The 22,344-nt window shown below is 52.6% G+C and overlaps 1 protein-coding gene across 1 annotated transcript in view; it reads right to left on the bottom strand.

Annotated features, from left to right (window-relative positions):
- The window catches only part of ESPL1 (extra spindle pole bodies like 1, separase), a 32,850-nt gene that overhangs the window by 5,275 nt on the left and 5,231 nt on the right, over positions 1-22,344 (bottom strand). The window contains exons 2-21 of the mRNA XM_034792135.1: positions 21,326-21,418; positions 19,786-20,901; positions 18,797-18,901; positions 17,623-17,743; positions 15,829-15,965; positions 15,282-15,475; positions 13,979-14,221; positions 13,075-13,219; positions 12,338-12,482; positions 11,715-11,854; positions 10,402-10,536; positions 9,647-9,766; positions 8,349-8,520; positions 7,237-7,365; positions 6,427-6,583; positions 5,976-6,085; positions 4,137-5,287; positions 2,232-2,658; positions 1,363-1,533; positions 619-832 (exon numbers count right to left, since the gene is read on the bottom strand). Of these exons, the coding sequence (XP_034648026.1) occupies positions 619-832; positions 1,363-1,533; positions 2,232-2,658; positions 4,137-5,287; positions 5,976-6,085; positions 6,427-6,583; positions 7,237-7,365; positions 8,349-8,520; positions 9,647-9,766; positions 10,402-10,536; positions 11,715-11,854; positions 12,338-12,482; positions 13,075-13,219; positions 13,979-14,221; positions 15,282-15,475; positions 15,829-15,965; positions 17,623-17,743; positions 18,797-18,901; positions 19,786-20,901; positions 21,326-21,406 (5,213 nt within the window). The 5' untranslated portion in view covers positions 21,407-21,418. The remainder of the gene's footprint in view (positions 1-618; positions 833-1,362; positions 1,534-2,231; positions 2,659-4,136; positions 5,288-5,975; positions 6,086-6,426; positions 6,584-7,236; positions 7,366-8,348; positions 8,521-9,646; positions 9,767-10,401; positions 10,537-11,714; positions 11,855-12,337; positions 12,483-13,074; positions 13,220-13,978; positions 14,222-15,281; positions 15,476-15,828; positions 15,966-17,622; positions 17,744-18,796; positions 18,902-19,785; positions 20,902-21,325; positions 21,419-22,344) is intronic.

Here is a 22,344-nt window from a genome sequence, read left to right as displayed (position 1 = left end):
TGGAACAGGCAAGTCCCCATAGCAGCGAGCAGAGCGCCAGGCTGTGGAAACCAGGAAGTGAAATCAACTGGTCTAGTTCCAGCGCCTCGAGAGGAGTGAGGCAGGAGGCTACGGGGCAGCAGCAAAGAAGGGAGCGAGAGCTCTGAGTGAGGAGTGTTTAAACTAGAACGAGTGTCCTGATAGTGCTTCTAGTTTGATGTTACCACCCTCACAGTAGCTTCCATCTCAGGAGCTCCTGAGGATTATTAAGCCCCCCCACCCCACCCCCAAGCTAGGCATTATAGATGGGGTGAGCAGCCTACAGTCTTCTGGCAGCACCAGGAGTGGTGGGGCAGAGCTGGCTCCCAGCTTGGTCAATCAGCCCCCAGCCCATCTTCCCTTCCCACCTCCAATTCAGTGTTAACCAAGTTATTTTGCCTGTTCTCACTTTCAGAGGCTTTGTACAGCTCACGGACAGTTTTAACGCGGTCTCATCTTGTGGCAGTGGGTTCCACAGGCTTGTTATGCCCCATGTAAACAGAGGCTATAAAGGCAGCCTTTGCAGGCAGGGAAGCAGTGTATCTAGAAGGGTTTCCCTTTACTGTATGAACCCGCCAGCCGAGGGCGGGCAGCTCTTACTAGAGTCTCCTGTGAACGTTGCTCATCAGCTGATGGCGGACAGTGATAGAGACTGACTCTGAAACCAAGTAGGCAGTAGTGATGGGGTCCCGACTGCCGATGCACAGTGCCAAGAGCTGGCAGAGCTGGCTGTAGAGGGTGCCTGGAGGGCAGTGGCTGATGGCCTGGAAGGCAGCTTTCAGGGAGTTGCTGACAGAGTCCAGAGAGGCCACACCTGGAACGGTCAGAGCACATAACCCTGTTGTCAGACAGGGCGAGACAAGAGCGTCTTCATTTGTCCCTCCCTCCCGCCCAACGCAAAGGTGGAGATCAGAGCAGAGGGGAGCAGGTGGGGTGCGAAGGGTTGAGTGGATTGGAATGGGATTGGAGTGGCAGCGAGCATGAGGAGGAGTTGGCAGATTTGGGGAGCTGGCAGGTGGGGTGGAGTGGGAGTGCCTCGTCTGTCCCAGGGAAGAGTGGAGGCAACCTCCAGCAGGATTAGCTGCTGAAGTATTATAGCAGAGACAGGAGGACTGCCAGTGCCCGATCCAAGCCCACCACGCTGCTATTGTGGCTTGTTGGAATGATGGGGTTAAGGACAGACCAGGCACAGAGTGCAACTATACCTGTTATACAACGGTCCCTGGATTCCCACAGGAGCTCACCTCTCTGTCCACTGCCACTGCCACAAGGCCTTGATGTTTCAGTGAGGAGGAGAAGCAACAAAGGGAGACCCAGGTATTGTGGGGTTCCTAGGGCACTTACTGACAGCGGCGGCCAGGGAGGAGGAGAGCGCCTGCAGGTTGAAGGGGTTGTGGCTGCCTTTCCTCTCTGCCACCAGGAAGTTCTCCTCTAGATCAGCACTGGCATCTCGCCGGAGAACCTCGTGCTCCCCTTCGACACCGTCCTGCCCGTAGGCAAAGAGCCTCTTCCTCCCTGCAGACAAGAGCAGACACTTCCCTCAGACCTCGCCAGGACACCAGGGCTCTGGCTTCCATCGGGGTCTGCTCAAGCCCAGGCTCTGCAGATGGGACTTGGAAAGATATGCTTCTGTGGGAGAAGTTGGATCCAGAACGTGGCAGGATTCAGTTCTCTTTTGTTCAGCATTGGGACAAGAGCAGCATCTTCAGATCCACCCTGCCCTATCCATTTCCTCAGCTCAGCTCTCCCACTTGCCTCTGCTGTCTATCCCTCGGAGGCTTCCCTATCCATTTCAGGGCCCAGATCCACAGGCCTCCCCTCATCTGCAAGGCCCTATATGGGCTCACACCAGCCAACCAGGACACATGGCTAGAGAGCGTCCAGATTGCTTTCACTCCACTCCTGGGAGCAAGGCCAGTCTTACAGACAGAGGATACAACAGTGAAGGGACTTGCAGCTGCAAACCAAGGGCAAGTCAAGGTTAGACCTTGGGGGCCTCCCAAATCTGGGCTCAGACCAGACTTTAGCAAGCGCTTTCTCCTTTGCCTCTATTCTCAGTCTGAGACCTCCCTGGTTTCTATGCCCCTTGATCTAACATGATCCAGAATACAGGTTGCCCAAGACATGTTACACAGGACAAAGCTGTCTAGTAGTCAAGCCCTCCCTGCTGACTCCCCCACCCCTTTCTGGATAGGCCAGAAAGCCAGGCCTACCTGGGGCTGGCTCTTCCTCATCAGATCCTCGCAAGACCTCAAAGCTGATCTCAAAACCCTCTTGCATCACCTCCTCTTCCTTGATGGTTCTTAGGAGCTCCCCTTCCTCCTCCTGCCCCTGCCCAGAGGGGCCTCTCTGGGCTGCTCCCTCCTTTTTCTCTTGCCCAGCAGCTTTCCTGTTGCCTGCTCGTGTTCTCCGGGGCTTGGCTTTGCTGCTCTGGGGACAGTTATCCGAAGAGCCGGCTTTGGCCCCCTCTGCGTCAGCAACCAAGGCCTTTGGTCGTGAAGCCTTCCTGCCATAGGCCGATGCCCGTGTTGTCTTGTGGCTGGCAGGCCCTGGCTCTTTGTGAGCGGCCAGCCCCTTGTTCTCTGGCCCCTGGGCTGCTGCAGTGGGATCCTCCACATCACTGTCATCGCTGAAGACCACCTGGGAACAGGGAGACACAATCAGTTTTCTCCAGGGTGGATCCCAGCTCCTTGCTCTCCAGTCTAATCTACCCCCTCTGGGCAGTGCCCAGAATGTATGTGAAGAGAGATTTATCAAGCCCTTCTTGGCACCAGGATGGGACTGCAGGGAACGGCCATTTTTTTTAAGCAGGGGGATCAGTAGCCCTGGAATCTGAAGGCCTGAGTTTCTCTCCAACACCAGCAGCACCAGCGTCCGCTTCTCCTCCACTCTAGCCCAAGCTCTGGGCCTTGCCCAAGGGGAGTAGGAGCAAGAGGACAACTCCTGTATGCAGTGGAGGACATTCTCGGCTGAGAGGTCTAGGAGGACTGACATCCCCATTAGAACTGGCTTTTGTCGCCCAACTCTGCTCACAAGCCTAGCTCTTAGACGCTAGTGGTTTCCAGTCCTTACAGAACTGGGCCAACTAACCTAAAAGTGAAAGGCGACAGAGTCCTGTGGCACCTTATAGACAAACAGAAGTATTGGAGCATTGTTGGCATATTGTGGGGCCATGCGGGTGCCCATAGCAGGGCTACTGGTCTGGAGGTATATATGGTCACCAAATTTGAAATAATTGGGTGTGAGGATAAAGTCACAGAGCTCAGCAACCAGTTGTGCTGTGGCATCATCAGGGATACTGTTCCTGACAGCTTGTATTCCATCTGCCTGTGGGATGTTTGTGTAGAGAGCCTCCACACCCGTGGTGGCTAGGATGGTGCCGACAGTCCTGTGGCTGTCTATATAGACTGTCGCTTTTTACAGATCCAGACTAACACGGCTATCCTTCTGATACTAAAAGTGAAAGGCTCCGTGCATCTTGTGAGTCAACAGGAGTCTCAGGGGCATCTTATGCCCCAGACACAGCAGAGAACTAGCAATGGAAGGGTTAGCAGCCTGCAAATCTGGATGAGTCTCCACCTGGCCTTGGGACAATTTCAACTTTGGGGGTACTATTAACCCTTTCAGTCCCTGCAAAGAGGTGGTAAGACCAGAGTCCTCATGAAGAGATCAGGTTCCTGGAGCAGAGGATGGCCAGCTGCTCGTATTTATCTCATGTAGCTAGCAGCAGGGGGGTGTAATAGAGCAAAGGGAGACCCAAGTTAGGTTAGATTACTGAAAAATTCTGCAAAGTGAGCTGGGTCAGGCTGCAGCCTGGTCTTCCCCAGCGAAGGAGTACAAGCCCCATCGCCAGGGACACGGCAGAACTAGCCAGGACAATGCCCTAGAGAGCAATCCGCACTGATCAGAGGAGTGGGAGAGGGGACAGATGGAGTGGACACCACCCAGTAGGCCATCTCCCTATCCCAAGTGATCAGAAGCTGTTCAGGTCTGACCAGCAGATGGTGCTCTGGAAGTTGCCCAGGCACAATGTTGTCCCTGGACACCCCCCCCACCCCCAATATACCTTCCGCCCCAAAGATACCATCCATCAATGAGCGCTGCGCCCACCCACTTACCTTCAGGCGAGATCTGATTCTCTTGGAGGCTTTGGGAGCCTTCAGCAGCTGGGACTTTGTCCCTGGAGGGGAGGACTCATTGAACACCATGAATGGAGCCTTGGGGCCAGGGGTTGGCTTAGTGTGCGAACGACCCTTGGTGGGAGGGAAGGATTTCTGCACTGGGGTGCAGGGATCCATCACAGGTCTAATGACGATCGGGGGCACCTCTCCATCTGAGTCGCCCAGGACAAAGACATCGCTGGACTTTATCAAAGGCAGGGGTTTGACTCCCTGGTCTCTCTTGGCTTTGGGTTTTGGGCCAGAGGCTGCCACTGGAATCTTCTTGCTTTTACTCTTCAGGGGCAGATTCTCCTCTCTCTTGATTGTCTTGGTCACTGCTGATCCTTTGGTCTCAAAGGAGGGAGTTGGGGGTTTCCAGGCCCAGGCGCTGGAGAAGATGTGGGCCATGCAGCCGTTGTGCTTGGAGACCAGGCTGTAGATGGTAGCCACAGCTTTGGTGAGCAGCAGGCTGGCTTTGTGGTACTCCAGACCTGGCAGGCAGGGCACTCTGGAAGACAGGAATGTCAGGCCAGCCTCCAGGAGCTCCCATAGTCTCTTCTCTGGCCGGTGGCCACCCATGCTTTGAGCAGCCACGGTGGCATAGATGTTGGCAACCAGATCGTCCAGCAACCCAAGCACGGATCGGTCCCGAACAGCAGCCTTCTTGCCATTGTGCTGGGATGCCTCCTGCACCATGGTGGAGAAGCGCGAGGTCATGACTGTACAGCGCTCCAGACTAGCCTGGAGGAGACCTAACCCTTCTGCTCTGTTCCCTGATGCCAGCTCCCACTGGGCAAAGGAGACCGCCCAGTGGAGGCAGACGGCCGAGAGGGTCACGTCAGAGCAGAGGGAGCAGGAGCACAGGGCAGAGTGGCTCAGGAAGTTCAAACATCTCTTTTTCTTGGGTTTCAGCACTGGGGAGGTGGTCAGGACATTCTCCTTCTCCTGCCTGCTCACTGTGTCCACAAACTCAAGCGACGGGCCCTTCAGGAAGCCGTCCTCTTCCCTGGCAGGCTCGGTACTGGGGCCTTGGCGCTTGCTACCCTTGGACCTGCCCTTCTTGGGTTTGATCTTCACTTCGCTTTTCTGCATCTCTTTCGTTTCAAAGTCTGGAGGTGGAGGAGAAGGAGTGTGGTTAGTTATTTGAGTGTCACCACTTGTGGTCAACCTGTGCTGTGCTATACTTAACGCATGGTAGACTCAAGACAATCTATTATTACTGTCCTTTGTAGGAGGCCTTTTCTCCTCAATAGGACAGAATGCTTCCCACCACTACCACCCCCCCGCCCTAGGAAGGAGAAAGTAGTTATGCAGCCTCAAGACAATATTGATCTTGGGTTGTAGAGTCAGACTTTTAAGCATGGGACCCCCCAAAAAGTTTAGTTTTATTCCTGTATTAACATTTCCTATCTTTCCAGGAAGCAGCTACTAGACACATTCCTTTACTGGCCAGTGGGCGTCACTCTCAGCGACTGAAACTTGAGATTGGCACTCATAATTGCAAACCAAATCAAGACCTCCCCCTACCTCCAGCCCCTCTGGTTCATGGACCTCAGGGTGTTCTCAGTTGTGTCATTAAAACTATTGTAAGACACCCTGCAGAGCAGGAAAAGCAGAACCCTGGTATCTGTAGAGCCTTCTCTACCCCTCACCATCCGCCTCTGAAGCACGAGCTGTACGGCCACTGCCACCAATGGACAATGCCATGGGAAGAGTTGGTCACATTTCCTTCTCAGGGGGCATAAAGTCCTCTTCCCCTCCCCGCTTCTCCTTTAAATCAGAAGGAAAAAACCTCACCAGTGCCAGATTCTAGCAGGAATAGGGCTTGTTGGAGGTCTGAGTGACACAGCTCCAGCTCACTTCGCTGCAGCTCCAGCTTGGCCTTCAAGACCAGAAACCCAGCACACCTAGGAAGAGAAACCCATCAACAACCTGGATCCCATGAGGTAAGATGGCAGCTTGATTAGCAGTCCATGAAGACCAAATTTTCTCTAGAGAATGATCAGCAAACCCCACCGCCAAGGCTGCTTCCTGCTCTGGCAGCAGCTTGGACAAGACCCAACACCTGGCCTCCCCATCTGTGATGGAGGAAGTTGTCCCCTAGGGCTGGCCTGAAAGCAGAGCTGAACAGCTCCCAGAAACATGGAGTTCCTTCACAGGCATTGAGACACGACACTGACGGAGTTGCTTCACATTGAGATAGGCATGTTGTGCCCCGTGAAGGAGTCTTTCCCAGTGAGCCCCTTACCACCGAATGGCCTGCAGCTTCATGGTGAGTTTGAGGGCTTCCAAGCAGAAGGCTTTAGCTTCACACACCATCTCCACTTGGCTGAAGAGGGCAATGAGCTTCTCCGAGCAGACCAGCATGTCCGCTAGCACCTGCCATTTCTGCAGGAGATTGTCCCCTGCATGAGAAGAGAACAGGTGAATAGGGATCCTCTTTTGCACTGTACCTACAAAGTTAAGGGGAAGCCACTTAGTAATTAACGTCTACAAGACACTGCACTACTCCAGACCATTAACATCATCCAGCTCTTTGCTGGAGAGGCGAGTCAGGGTAGGTCACACGGGAGTTTATGCTCCAACGTAAAGTCATTCTAGTCGATATTGAAGGGACTGGATCAGCAGGCAACCAGCCAGATACCATGGTGGCAGGCTCTGTATCCCTAGCACAACAGCTAGAATTCCCTCAACTCAGTGTTCACTGTTTTTTTGCCCCCTGCCTCTTTAGTGCTCTCTGTGGACACCTGATCATGGAAGCTAGACTGTTGTATATGGAGGCTTAAGACTTTTTTAGTTCTAGGAGGAGACACTAGGCCTGCTGACATCAAAGATGAAGTTAGATTAAAATAGGAAGATATGTTTCCATCCACCCAAAACCAGATCAGCCTGAAGTTCTCCACACGGCAACTAATCCCTGCGCAGACTTCAAAGAGCACAATTTGGAGAACCAGCCTCTTCATTTCCTTCTATGCACAAAAGCAAGATCCAGTTAAGACAACCAAGTCCTCTTAGTCAGGGCTGTTGACGATACTGTCTATGCACATACGTAGCTTACCGTGATCCACAAACTGAGTTTCTGTGACAGTTTTAGGAGAGGAAAGCAAGTCACCGCCCATCAGGAGAAGGAGGATGCTGCGAAAGAGTTTGTGAGCATCAGCGAGAGCAGTCTCAGGGGTCTTCCATCCTGTACAAGGGAGCGTATGAACATTAGCACCATCTGCCTATCCATGCAGACAGCAGTTAATTCCCCCAGTGCCATTAACAGCAGTGTGCTTGGCATGACTCCAGTTATTTGCAGAAACTCCAGCAGAACTTATAAAGCATGCAGATTCCAGCATTCGCTCTCTGCCCATCTCAATTGGAAGGGTGGTGTCACAAGACAGGGAGATCAAAGCAGGCAGCCCTCAGCCAAGTGAGGGACATTTTTAGAAAGCGGAGCATCGGCAATGAAACTCAGATAGAAGTTACTTGGACCACTGCTCTCCTATTCCAGGTCACATGCTGATCCCCAGCCGGGTCAGGAAACAATCCCTCTCCCTGTCTAGCCTTATACAACGAAGTATGCTATGGGAGCGCTATACCTCGAATAGATTTGGCATTGGTTGCCATCGCAGATGGACACAGGACTAGATCCACCACTGGTACATTAGAGTCCATGGTCTCAGAGCTCTGGAGGACCGCCCCAGATTGGTAGGCTGCTCTGCTTCTGCCCGCATAGGAGGGGTGGAGAAAAGCATTTGCCACATTTGTGGTAAGACAGGTAGAAGGTGCCCAAGTTTAGCATGTCACTGACCTTGTGGGCCAGGTGGTCATCACTGGCAGGCCAAGAGAAAGTCATATCTAGGTATCTGAACTCCCAAGCCACCCCACAGTCTTCCAAGGTAGCATATGCCACCCAGTATATGCCCACAACCCCACTGCCATCAGAATACACCTCTACCCTGATATAACGCGACCCGATATAACACAGTAAAGCAGTGCTCCAGGGGGGCAGGGTTGCGCACTCTGGTGAATCAAAGCAAGTTCGATATAACGCGGTTTCACCTACAATGTGGTAAAAGCTTTTGGCCCCCCGAGGGCAGCGTTGTATTGAGGTAGAGGTGTATCTCCCATGCTGCTGAGACACTCTGGACTGCAGTCAGGGTTTTGCCATGTCGCCATGCTCACCTTGTGCCCAGAGCTGTTGCCTGAGCTTAGGCGAAAGGCTGGTTGAAGGAAGGTTGAGATAAACTGCCATCAACTGGAGGACATGGGCTCGGAGCAGGTACCAAACCTTTGAGATCTTCTGCAGGGCTGGGTGTTGGAGGACCTCTAGCAAAAGAGTGAGGCCTTCTTCAACCTGTATGTGATAGAGATGAGGACTGAGGGTACAGTGACCTGAAAAACAGGTGTCCATATGAACCAAGACCTATCAATTCAGACTTACAGCTTCATTCAATTAGCTGTAGTCCATGGAACAGACTGGAGGGGAAGACTAGAAATGTAAGGGAGAAGTTTCAAGAACAACAAGGTCATTGAAACTATTACTTTTCACCCCTTTTGAGGAGGGGATTTCCTCCATTCAAGATCTGTTGACTGAGACACTGCAAAATGGGTTTAAGATCCTGCTAGTCAGGAACACTATGGAAAAACCTCAGACTGGCGGGGGCAGTGTGCAAGGCATTGACACTGCCTCTGCTCACCCTTGCCTGGAAAGGGCAAATCCAGAAATCGCTACCTGGCACCTCCCCCCAGGAGCATGTAAGCTAGCAGCCTGGCTTGAGGAGGACTCATTGCTCTAAGTCCTCTCACAGCTGAGCAGAAAGGTTTCCATGCTGGCATCTGATCTTCAAAGTTTCCTTTCCTAGTGGTGCCAGGGTGGGCTTTGACTCAAATCCTAAACAAGGTGGATATTGGGCAAATCAAAAGTTTTCTATTAAACATGTAAGGGTTTCAACTAAATGGAGCTTTTCATAAAAGGAGTATCTGCATTCCATGGGGAGTTTTGCTTTTTTGTCAAAGACATTTTCTGCCTGAAATATGTCAATTCTGAAATGTCACTGAGGCACTTCATGCTTCTACTTTCTTCTATTGACCAGACTCCATCTCCTATGATGCTCCAGGGCCATGTGACTACCATGCATAGGAGGGATGGAGAGGGGAGGTGCATTGTGATGGTGCATCATGGAAGAGGAGTCCAACCAAGGAGCCCAGTCTATAGGTCAATGGGAACTCAAGGTACCCAGACTACATGTCCCAAGAGGCATAGCAGCTGTATTTCACAATCAAAACTATTACAGCCCCCCCCCCCCCCACACACACACACACATAGCGCAGAATTTTCTGTGGATGGGGGAAAGCCCCATTTTCCAACTAGGTCTAGTAGATCCATATTTAAAGATCACATTAATGATTTCTGCAGAGCTGAAGCTCGATAAACAAAGGGACTGGAAAGTAACAGGAGCTACGTCTCAAAGGGTTGTTACCTTATGGTTTGCACAGCACAGCTGGCTATGGAGTATAAGGCACGTTTGCTTCAGCAGCAGATAGGAGTCACTGCTGCAGTCAGCCTTTTGCAAGCAGGACTCTGCTTCTTCCAGGAAAATCTGAAAGGAGAGAAGCCAAATGAAGCATGCGCAGTCCAGGGATTGCCACAGAGCGATCGCTGAATTCAGCTCAACCACGGTCATGTTAAAATCTTAAGAGGCACAAAGCACCACAAAAGCTGGAAGATCAGGATCACGTTAGAAGCCAGCTCCTCCACTGGGCAGCTAGCTTTTCTTCACCTCCCCTTCACAATCCTAGAAGACAGCAACACTACACAGAAAGCTGAAAGTCAGACCTACCCAGCGTACGACTCTCCAGACTTGACAGTTCAGACCACGGAAGTTAGGTCAAGCGTCCCCAGCCTAGCAGAGAATGGTGCCATCGGCCTGTATGTCAGTGGCTCCCAAACTCCTTTCCGCCAACAACCCTTTTGGAGTCTGCCTAATTGTCCCAAACCCCTTTCATTTCCAGTAGTACTGGAACAAACCCCGCCAGCGTGACCTCTCATGCATGGTGCGTGACTGATACCATCGAGAACAAAATGCCATCCTCCATGCAGCAAGAGTGCTAGAATGCTCTTCTGGCCTGGCTCAAAGGACCGACCCTCACATAAGCCCAGACAGACCCCACCTTGGGAACCACTGCTATAAAAGTTGCCTTTTTACCACCACCACACCCCACCCCTGATACTTACCTTGGCCTCACTGGGACTCTCCAGCAGAAACAGTAGTTTAGTCACTTGACACAAGGCGCTGGCTGTCCCAAGCCAGTCACCAAGGGCACTGGAGAGCGTTCTGATCAGGAGATAGCTTTCCATGGACTGCAGTGGCTGTGGGACAAGGAGAACATACACCCCATCTCTATAGAGGCTCATCCTAGACAAGCCATACATACACCTCTACCCTGACATAACGCAACCCAATATAACGTGGTAAAGCAGTGCTTCGGGGGGGGCGGGGCTGCGCACTCTGGTGGATCAAAGCAAGTTCAATATAACGCGGTTTTACCTATAACGCAGTAAGATTTTTCGGCTCCAGAGGACAGCGTTATATTGGGGTATAGGTGTACTTTCAAGCCATCACTTCACCCATCTCAGGATGAGGTATTGTAACTATTAAATGGCTGCATGACTCTTCAGGGCAGCAAGGGGGGGGAGGGGAAGGGGGACAGGGAACAAACTCCTACAGCAATGAGGGCTGTGCAAGCACCCAAATAGAGAGGGGACCACAGGAAGCCACAGTGGGAGAGATTAGGACTGTTTAAAGAAGAGACAAGAGCTACATATGAACAGGGATTGTTATAGAGGTCAAAAAGGAGGCTCCTATTGACCCTCACAATGAGATTAGAAAAGGCGACACAGGAAAATGACATCATATAGTTAGCCTGTGAACTCCCTGCCGCAAAGACAGCATTTTAATCTGCTTCATGAGTTGAATGTTTATATGAACACTGCCCACCCCACCCCCCGCCCACACACCCCTCTGTTACAGTAGATAAAAGTGTAAGGATATAAATCCTCATGCTTCAGGGCATAAACCAACGGCCAAGGGTCAGGAATGAAACCCCCATGGCCAAGTACTGAAGAGATTTCCATAATGGTATGACACCTTCCTCAGAAACATATGGAACAGGCTACCGTTGATAGGATACCCAACTATACAGCCCAATAGGAAGTGCTGCTGTAGGTCAGGCTATAGTCCTAATCTAGGGAGGAAGAAGGATCAACAGAATTTGATCACTGATCATGTCAGGGAGCACCAAGTGCTGGGGCTGCAGTGCCCACAAGCCACCCCTTGGCTAGAGCAGTACAGGCGCTTGATTAAAACGTGAACGGTCACATAAGACAACACACTGGCTCACTTTTAGCCACTGGGTCAGATACAGATAACTTTAGTGTGGGTAGCTACAGAGATGACCTATGGTTAGTACTAGTCTGAACCCTCTCAATGCCACAAGGCTAGGACAAAGCCACCTCCCCAGCCCATCAGAGCCCAAGGCTCCAAATACCTTTGCCATCATTCTGTAGAGCGCTGCCATGATGTGTAGGGAGACCACGGTCTGCTCGACACTGCGTACTGCTGGGACTCCCTTCTTGGCCAGGAGCTTCTTCCACAAGGCAAGGGCATCATCCAGGCACTTGGCCTGTGCTAAAAACCAAGGCATGTAGCTGTTACTTAGCCACAAGGGGTCTGATCAATCTCCTCCAGGACCAGAGCATCAGACATGGATAAAATCCACCTCTATAGCAGTGGTGACCCAAACGGTTCTTGAGAGAAGGCAGAGGGAATGATTCAATGACCCCCACCACAAGCAAGCTGGGGTGTTGTAGGTTTGCAGGGGACAGTATCCAGACAGGCCCAATGTGCTCAACTAAACGATGGAGAGACCACCAATCCCACACCCACTGCAGTGACAGAATTCTGGGATACATTCCCCTTGCTCCCAATGGGAGCATCCCCCACCCCCTCGCACCCTGGAAGATTGAATGGGAGACCCCATGTGCCTCACCCCCACCTCAGGGATTTTCTTTCCTGGGCCCAGTGGATCGGTTTAACCCAGACCAGAAGAGTTAGGCATTGCTCCAAGATACTGTTGGCATTTAACTGTCCCGCCTCAAAGAGGGTCCTCACCAGAATCTGCCACCAGGTTGAAGGAGATGCCGTTGTACAGGAACTTGTCATCTTGGAGCTTGTCTTCATAGTTGAGGTCATTGGGTTCAAAATCCTCCAGGTTCTTGTGCCCCTGGTCTCCGGCTCTCTGGTCCCTCTCAATGCTCTGCAGCAGGTTGAGAGAAGCCAAGGCCGTTACAGCACATTGTTGATGGGACATCTGATAGGAGGAGAGTTTGTCTCTGCTCCATCACCATTGGGTTTTCACCCCTTGAGGGAAGGCAGCCAGTCTGATGGGCCAGGCACAGCGAAGGCTCCCAAAGACAGCATCCCAGAAAACTGCATGGGCACTTCCCCGTCCTTCCTGCTCAGCCATTTCACTGCTTCAGGTGCTGGTGCTTTGCAGCCACTCTCTACAGGTGGGCCACTGACGTTCTACTAGAAAGACACCTGGTATATCCAGTTTAAACCAGGCATAGCTGGGCACACACGGTGCCCATCACCTCTCATTGTGGCTATCAGGCAGTTGGAGAGCTTTTCATTGGCCCCATTGATACCAGGGCTGCCCCTGGACACAACTCCCCAAAGACAGCACCATGACTGCTGTGCCGCAGCCTCTCACCTACCCTTGCCACCCAGAACCCTGTCCTCACCCCACTACAATGCCGAGGTGGCTCCAGAGCTTAGACTTCCCATGTGGCAGTGAGGTTTGATCAGAATCACTAGCACTGCATCACACTGCTGCCGCCGCCACCTACCTCCTGCATTTTGGATTCGAGGGTGCAGATGTAGAGCCAGAGCATGGCCTGTGCTTTGTCATCCAGGAGCTGCTCCTGGTTCTCAGCATTAACAGGGACAGAGTCCAACAGTCGCAGGGCCTCCCGTACAGAGTCCAGGGAGGAGCTGCAGGAGAGGAGACTGGTTATAAGCCAGACTAACAGCATCTCACCCCCAAGGATCTCACAGTACTTCACAAAAAGGTGGGAAAATATCATCCCCATTTTAGAGAAGGGAAATGGGCAGAAGTCAGCAATTAAGCGACAGAGCTGGGTACAGAACCTAGGTCTCCCATATTCCAGTTCCTTTTCTCACCACTACTATCTCCATAAGGCATGTACTGTACAGAGAGACCTTCAGTCCACAGGGCTATCGTCTGGCACCATGAGATTCAAACCGGGGAAGAGGAGTCATGTGAAGCCAAACCCCACAATAGTTCACATGAGGGGCAGCCCAACAGTCCTGTAGCCTTAGCACCTCTAGTCTTCTAGAGGAACGCCCCTGTAGGGCAGCGGAACATGAACCTCCCTGATGGTAGGCACAATAGAAAAGACATGGCCCCTTTTATTCAGTAGCTCTCCTATAGGACCATTAGTGTAACAGAGACATCTCCTGCCCTGCACATGCCTGGAGCAATCTCCAGTGCTTACAGGGTGCCAGGTTGCAAGGGCCTGGAGACCTGGAAACAACTTTTGTAAGACACAAGCCGGATCACTAAGGGGCCCCCACATTTTCAGTACTGCTGGGGAACCCCCACAACTGGCGGCTTTCCCCATGTGGCTGCCTCCTGGGGGAAGGGCGGCCAATCAGAACCGCTGCAGGAAGCGGGTAGCAGAGGAACAGGCAGATGGAAGGGTGATGAGGCCCACCCCACCCGCCACTCACCAGGCGGTCTGCTCCGTGTAGTCGTGATAGCACAGCACCTGGGCCAGCTCCACCAGGTTCACTGCCCGCTCGTGCTCTCGACCGCTCTCCTCTGAGCAGATCTCCAGCAGGTCGCAGATCACGTTGAAGCGCTCCTGCCCCGTGTCGGCCCGTGTAGCCTTGTAGGCTTTCAGTTCTTCAGAGAGCACAGACACCAGGGTCCCTACATCCAGGCCATGCCCCTCCAAGCCCTCCTTCAGAGTCCTGCAGCAAACATGCAGGTCAGACAGGAGCAGCACTTGGAGGTGGGCCACTCAAGATGGCTGCTAGGACTCCGGATAGCCCCACCCCTAGCTGTGCACTACAGCACAGACCCAGCTTTCTAGCCAAGGTAGCATTTCTTCTGGCAAGCGTCAGGTTAGTCTTTAGGTATTTCAGTAGCTTTGATCATTAGTAGGGCCCTACCAAATTCACGGCCATGAAATCTGGTCTTGTGTGTGCTTTTGCCAATGAAATCGGTATAGTATAGGGTGAGACCACTCTTTCTCATATGGGGGGGCCTGACCCAAAAGGAAGTTGTAGGGGGCGCAAGGTTATTTTTGGGGGGGGGGTCCACAGTATTGCCACCCTTAGTTCTGCCGTGCCTTCAGAGCTGGGCAGCCAGAGAGCAGCAGGTGTTGGCCGGGCACTCAGCTCTGAGGGCAGCACCACCAGCAGCAGTGCAGAAGTAAGTGTGGCAATACCATCCCATGCCATCCTTACTTCTGCGCTGCGGCTGGCAGTGGCTTTGCCTTCAGAGCTGGGCTCCCAGCCAGCAGCCACCGCTTTCCAGCTGCCCAGCTCTGAAGGCAGCGCTGCTGCCAGCAGCCGTGCAGAAGTAAGGGTAGCAGTACCGCAATCCCCCCACAATAACCTTGTGACCCCCCTGCCCCCCAAACTCCTTTTTGGGTCAGGACCCCTAGTATTACAACTCCATGAAAATTCAGATTTAAATAGCTGAAGTCATGAAATTAGTGATTTTAAAAATCCTATGGCCGTGAAATTGACCAAAACGGACTGTGAATTTGGTAGGGCCCTAATCATTAGTTACACAGCTGTGTCTATGCTAGGATAGTGACCAGGTTGTGTGTGACAACAGATCTGTCTTGGGGTACTGAGAGAAATATCCCTCCATTTTACAGATAGGGAAACTGAGGCAGAGAGCAGTCTGGCCACAAAATGAGTGGCCAAACCAGGATAGACTCCAGGAATCTGGACTCCCAGTCCCATGCTCCATGAAATGACAGGCCAAATGCTCCCACCCCTGATTTATCCCCTTCCTTACTTTAATCTCAAGTCTTCATCTCCATTTTTTGTTGCGTCCATTTTGACTCTGACCCAGAGCAACACTGGCTCTGCCATCTGCTCCGTGATCTTGCTATGCAGCGCGGCCAGCCAGAGTGCCACAGACTCAAGGCCCTTCTCAAACCTGCACAGCTTCCTGTAGCTTTCCACCTGCAGCTTAAAGCATTTGTGCAACTGCAGAGAGACAGAGAGCGTGACTTGAAGGAGCAGTTTGCAATAGGATGAACAAGATTCACTTCCACCTAACCCCTGCAAGGAGGCACTATTGGCAAAAGCTTCCCCGTTTCCAGGGCCCTAGAGGCCCAAGCCCCACGTTGCAGCCCCCATCCTGGTGGAGGGCCTGTCAGAACTCCACATCAGCTAGAGGACGGAGAGGAAGTGCCTTACATCTCCGGACACTCAGGGCCGGAGTATGTTGCCTTCATGGAAGTCTGGTTCCTATAGCCCAGGGACTCAAGCGCATGGCTCCCTTACACCAGACCCCCAAGTCCCCAGTGAGCTACCCAGAATCTTAGACGGCTACTCACCCTTTCTGTGGACATCTCTGGATATTTACAGGACTCTGCCATCCCCAGCTTCCGGCAGAACACCTCAGTCACTGAGCTGGCCTCCACATACAGCTTCTGGCTGTAGAAGCCATAGGCCAGCTTGAATGCACACGAGGCTGCCACAGCAAACAAAAGCATGAATATTAAAGGCTGCCTCATTACGAGATTACACGACTCTCCGCTCCCCTATGGAGGATAGGGGCCCACCGCCCTCATTCTGAAAGCCTTGTTACCAATACCCTTGCAAGAGAATCTATGGCAAAGAGCTTGTATGGAGAGATCTGGATTTTCCAGTAGAGCATCAAGAATCTCACTGGCCTAGTGCCAGCCATGTGTAACCACGTACACTGTCCTCTATACTCCAGCAAGGCGAGCATATCATGGAGGCACCATATTTGGTCTCAAAAGGAAGGGTTTGCCTTGGGCACCTTCTGTTAGAGAGCTACGGTTGCAAACTCCCCACAGCCATCCCATCGGAAGAAAGCATCAGTCTACAGAGGAAATGTAAACACTGACGGGAGGAGACCCACCAGTCAGTACCAAACTGGTGCATCCAAATCTCCTCACTTACCCAGGTACCACTCCGCTGACTTCAGCTGAATTGCTGGAGATTTGCACAAGTGACAGGATGAGGCCCCAGGAGTTGAGTTAAGGTAGGAGACCATCCCCTCTAGACTAGAAGGGCTGTATAAAAGCCTCCAGCCTCACGTCACCATTCTGGGGCCCCTCTCCCCCCATTCCCGTTTGACCATCCCCTAACCCTAGGACTTGCAATGTGCAAGGCATGGATATCGATTCCTCCAATGGATACTCGATATCAGTAACACCCCAGCCCCTTCAATCCCAGGGTGGGCTTTGTGAGGTCTCAAGCCCACACTCTCTGATCCTTCACTGCTCTTTGGGCCACAAGATGCTCAGTCATTTCCCTGCAGTGCAGATTTAAGGAAGAGGATAAGTGGGAAGAGTCAGATGCAGAAGCAGGACAAGCACTACCTGGCACTGAGTCAGGGGGAAGAGGAGGAAGGTCTAGTGGCAGGTGATTTGAACAGAACAGTTGATAGGGATACTGAGGTGGGAGGAAAAGGACGGCTCACGGGGTCTAGGAAGAACATTTTCTTTAGGGTCTCATCAGGAAAGACACTGCAGTGGAGCCACTGCTCTCTAGTAGCAGTGATTACCAGGACAAACAGGAGCCAAGAAGCAGAACTTCGGAGGGGTTTGGGGCAAGAGACAGGAGTAGCAGCAGCAATCAGGATGCTCTTGTTCCGTTCACATGGGAGTCTTAGCATCATCAAGTGGCAAGACTTTGCAATACCACATTCTGTAGTTAGCTCCAGTCCAGCAGCAGCGTGGTTACTCTGGGAAGGACTTTGTAATCCAAAGAACCAAGGCCATCTGGTCACAAGCCACGCCTGTTCCGGCTACTACAAGTTAGAGCTTTTGCAGGATAGGGAAGAGCACCAGAGCGATAGCAATGCTTCCCTGCCTAGAAGGGAAAGGTCTCAGTCAGATCTGGCAGAGGGATCTCAGTGGCAGAAGCGGTCAGTTTCTCTTCCTGGCAGCCCTGTGGTGCTTAGGATATTTGTGGGGCGTTAGTGAATGTTGCAACTTTTTTCATGCTGAGTTTTGTTTTGTATTCAGAGTAACGGACCAGATCTTCTCCCAGAGAAGCACAGAACAGTTAAACATTGGGGAGGCCATTCCCTCCCCACAGACAGTAAGCCTTGTAACCCACAATGGAGTGGGACCCTGCTCAGAGGCTCAGGGACTGACCTGTGACATCAAGGTATTCCACCTGGTCTTGTTCAGAGAGCCCCTCTAGTGCATCAAGCATCCAGGTAATGACACTTTGGCAAGAGCCCACCAGCTGCTCCAGTCCAGCCGCCCCTGCCACCTGTGGAAAGTCAGAGGTTTGGGGAGCAAGGGCGATGCAGCAGGAGTGCTAGGACATTTGAGCAGTTGCACGGGAAAGAAATAATCAGGGATTAAGAGCATGAAGCAGCATTCTTCCACTGTTGCACAGCCTTTATCTGCCAGCTATGCTCAGAGGGTCACCACCACACCTGGAGTGGCTATTGCTGGTTAGCGCTATAGAGTGGCCATTGTGGTAACTGACTTGCCATGTACTGGTCTCTCAAAATACTGGTTAAAAGTTTGTCACCACATAGAGGAACATCACCACCTAGCTCTTGTAGAATACGTCTCACTTGTAGATCTCACAGCACTTTACAAAGGTAAATATCTCCATTTTGTAGCTGGAAAAACTAAAGCACAGGGAGGCAGAGTGACTTGCCCAAGGTCACCCAGCAAAGCGGTGACAGTCAGGAATTGCACCCAGGTCTCCTGAGTCCCAGTCCACTGCCCTAGCCACTAGGCCACTCTGATGGTGCAGCCCAGAGTCACTGGCTGAGGGTTTACAGGGAGTCAAGGGCAGATTCAGGAACAGAAGCCAGATTTCCCAACACTAACCACGGGACCACACTTCCTTCATTTGGGTGGGAGCAGAAAGCAACTGGCAAGAGGGAACCCTGGAGTAATAAATGTAGTTTATGCTAATAGCAACCTGCAAGTACCATGGCTCCTAGAGGACTTCTCCCGCTGACCTGCTGGCCGTTCAGTGATGCTCTGTGGCACGTTCAGCCCAGTCTAATCTGAGACCTTCTAACAAAGGAAGGCTGCATAAGGCATCCATCATATTGTTCTGGGGTAGGCTGGATGAGACACAGCAATTTCAGAGAGGGGGAGTGTTGTTGCCATTACAGCACTCAGAGCCCTGCTGAGCCAGGACCTCAGTGAACCAGGCCCCACATGGGAGTCCAGTGGCCTCAAATTGGGGCCAGTCCAGCAATGAGAAGCATAATGGTTTTTTGCACCCACGCTTCTTGGAGATCTCCCTTGCCCACTCCCAGTTCCTAGTGACATATGCTATTCCCTCCACTGCCAGTACCTGGGAACCTAGGAAGGCATCATATGCCACTGTGGTGTAGAGCTGCAGGCTGTGATAGTGTAGCTGTTTCACGGCTTGCTGCGGTTTCATGTTGTCAGGAGGAATCTGAAGAGGGAACACAAAAATGCAATAGCCAGATCAGCATGGAGCACTCACGTTGGCATCCCCAAGGAGCGTCCGGACCAGCTCAGCACACATGGATCAGGCCCCATCGAAACAATACAAAAGGTTGCACGGTCATTTAATTGGCAGACAGATGAGCTACCCAATAGCAGCAGCAACTGGCTAGTATGTGGATGTAGGCCCACCGCACTCACCTGTGATGCAGCCTTATTAGACCTCAGCTAGCTCATGGAGAAGAGAAGCTTGCATTTGTCAGCAGAACCCCTTTATCAGGTGGAGACACCCCTGTGCACCCTAGCAGGTTAGATTTTGGAAGGCCACATGATTCCCAGACAGAGGAGTCATCTACACTGCAACTGGAGATGCAATTTCCATCTTGGGGAGACCGACCCGCGCTAGCTTGGATGGAGCTACCACATTAAAGACAGCGTTGCCGCAGTATGGGCAGCAGCAGACATTAGCAGCTCACCTACGTACTTCTTAGGGTCTCAGGCGGGATTGTGCCGAGGCAGCTCGGCTGTGGCTACATTGCTAGTTTTAGTGCACACTAGTTCAATCAAAGCTAGTGCAGGTACGTCTACCTGAGCTCAAACTTAAACCTCCGGCTGCAGTGTAGACTTACCCAGAGAGCAGGCTTCCTTTCTGCAGTGCAAAGCTGGTGTACTGCCGAAGTGGTACCTCAGCCACATGCAATCCCCAGCCTACTGCCAGACTGGGCTTTAGAGCGCTGGAGCTCGAAAGATCCCAACTACCAATGGGTCTGATCCTCTGCTGCACTCCTGGGCTGTGTACAAAGCCCTAGCACAACACTGTGTCTCAGGCCCCACCCCACCTAGGGGAAGCCCTAAATCACAAGCTTTACTCACGCTATCCAGCAGTCTACGGAGAAGCCAGGAATAACCCTCCATGAAAGTGGAAAGGCCAAGGATGTCCTCCAGGCTGAACAGCCTCCGCTTGCTCTTCTTCATGTACCCATTTAGGGAGGAGACAATGAACTGGCAGCTTTCACCCAGCACCCTGGGCAGGGGCTCGGGGACTCCAGCCGCAGAGCTCAGAGCTGCAGCAGCTTGGGAGAGGGGCAGCCCAGCCTGACTCTCACCCAGTGCTAACACCTGGTTCAGCTGGACGCCGGCACGAAGGAGACCCAGAGCAGCAGCAAAGCCCCTCCTCATGTCACCTGCTCCTTCTAGGTAGCCCTGGGCTTGGTCTATCGCTTCTTTGCCTTCCCCAAAGCAGCTGCTCTTGCAGAGACGCCGGCATCGCTCCAAGGTGAGCTCGAACAGGCATAGGGACCGCTGCAGGGGCAAGGGCTCCACTGCACTCCTCCCATCCAGTAGGGCTGCGATCAGGTGGCGAGCAAGCTGCTCGCTGAAGAAGCAGGCATCTTCTTTGCTCAGGGGGGTCCTTTGGGCCTCAAACATCACAGCAGCAGCTGCAGCTTGACGAGCGACTTGGGAGGTAAAGAACGGGGGCTCCAGGGGCAGCTGGGCTGAGCAGTCTTCCTCCAGAAAGACCAGAAAGCGCACGGCCTGCAGCCGGCCTGAAAGCACCACCCTGCTTTCCCTTGGTGCCTGGCCCGATTTAGCAAGGGCATCTGCACCCTTCCACAGCACGCTAAAGCTGCTCTTGGCAATGGCCTCAAAGTCTTCAGCGGGCACCTCTGGGGGCCGGCATCTTGCCAGGTTGGCATAGAGCAGCTCAGCGAACCTTAAGCAAGCATCATAGGCTCCCTGGGTGGCAACGTTCCTCAGCAGGTGGTAGAGGATTTTCTCCAGGTAAAGGGGAACATGCTGGGGGCCGGCTGCTATATAACCCTGGCATGCCAGCTCAGCCAGGTCCAAGAGGCTTTCAAAGTGTGCCAGGCAGCTCCTGTCTAGTCCCAGCCAGTGGATGCAAGCCCGAAGGATTTTATCGCACGCCGTGCTCTGCCAGGAGAGCTTGCTTGTGCTGGCTGGGTCTTCTGGGGCACAGGCGAGACTTTCCTGAAAGGAAACAAGATGGTTAGTGCAACCGATACGCACCTTTTATCGGAGGATCTCAGAGCATTTTCATATTAAGCCTCCCAACCCCCTCCCAGGACAATATTGGTCCTGTGCTTCAGATGGAGAGTCTGGGGCACAGAAGGAAAGCAGCTTCCATGGAGAAGTCACACTGAGTCAGCAGTGGAGCTAGGATAGCACCCATGAGTCCTGATCCCCCAGTCCCCCGCTGTGACCTCTAAGCACTCCTACAAAACGCCCCGTTCCTCAACTGTGCATCCATGTACAACACCCCCTCTGTTTCTGGTAGTTAATGCCAAACTTTTTCCCTGCCCACACTTCTCACTAAGGGTCCAACCCAGAGGACAGCTAGACGTCCACTTCTCCCACAGAGAGGTTTCAGAGGTTTTTCCTCTTGCAGTCTCACCTTCAATTCCAGCAGCAGTATCCGCGTCTCCTCCCAATTGCTGATTCGTGCCATAAAATCGGTTCCTTTTAGGCGCTTCATCCTACTTCTGGCCTGTAGCAAGGAAGAATGAACCATAATACTGGAGTAATTGGATGGCATTCTCTAAAGGATCTAGTGATGCTTTCTGGCCTTGAACTCTGTGAGCCACTTAATTCTGTAAACGCAAGTGTGTGTAAAGACCCATTGCACAGAGAACCTCTCCAGGTCTCCTATGTTGGCCTTATGTGGGTGAAAACAATACGTCCAACCCCATTCTCTATACTCAGAGGTTATTATCCCTCACTGCCCTCCCATCTTCCCACACCGCAGTACACAGCAAGCTAGATCAGAACTTCTGTAGTGTTGAAGGACGATGCTTGTCTCACCAGGCCGTTTCATTGACCCTGCCAAGTACCATCCTGCTCCCACCTCTCCACCATCACCCTAATTCCCCTGGGACCCACTTACGAGTGGGCCCAGGGAGATCCTTCTCAAGTCCTTGTGACTGACCCTTGTTAACCCACCAACAGCCTGGCTCAGGGGTTCTCAAACTTCATTGCACCAAGAAGTCCTTCTGGCAACAAAAATTACTGCACAACCCCAGGAGGGGGAACCAAAGCCTAAGCCTGCCTGAGCCCTGCAGTCCGGGAGAGGGGGCAAAGCCTGGGCCTCACCAGGAAAGCCAAAAGGGCTTCAGCCCCAGACAGGGAGGCTGTAACCCAAGTCCTGACACTCAGGGCTGAAGTCCTCAGGCTTCAGCTTTGGCCACAGCAAGTCTAAGCCAGCCCTGGCGACCCCATTAAAATGGGGTCCCGGCCCACTTTGAGAACCGCCAGAGCAAAATTCTGTCTGGCTCTGCATTGCCTGCTGAGAGCCAGTGGGGTCTTCCTCACCCCACACCTTCTCCCAATACCCCCATATACTCAGACCCTCCCGCCCTAGCTCCTTCAGATCCCCTCCTACACAGCTCCTTCCCAAAGCCCCCACATCCTTTCCCT

Source organism: Trachemys scripta, chromosome 16, assembly GCF_013100865.1.
Source record: "Trachemys scripta elegans isolate TJP31775 chromosome 16, CAS_Tse_1.0, whole genome shotgun sequence".
Taxonomy (NCBI): domain Eukaryota; kingdom Metazoa; phylum Chordata; order Testudines; family Emydidae; genus Trachemys; species Trachemys scripta.
The sequence above is the reverse complement of the archived record's forward strand: the minus strand, read 5'-3'. Positions and strand labels throughout refer to the sequence as shown.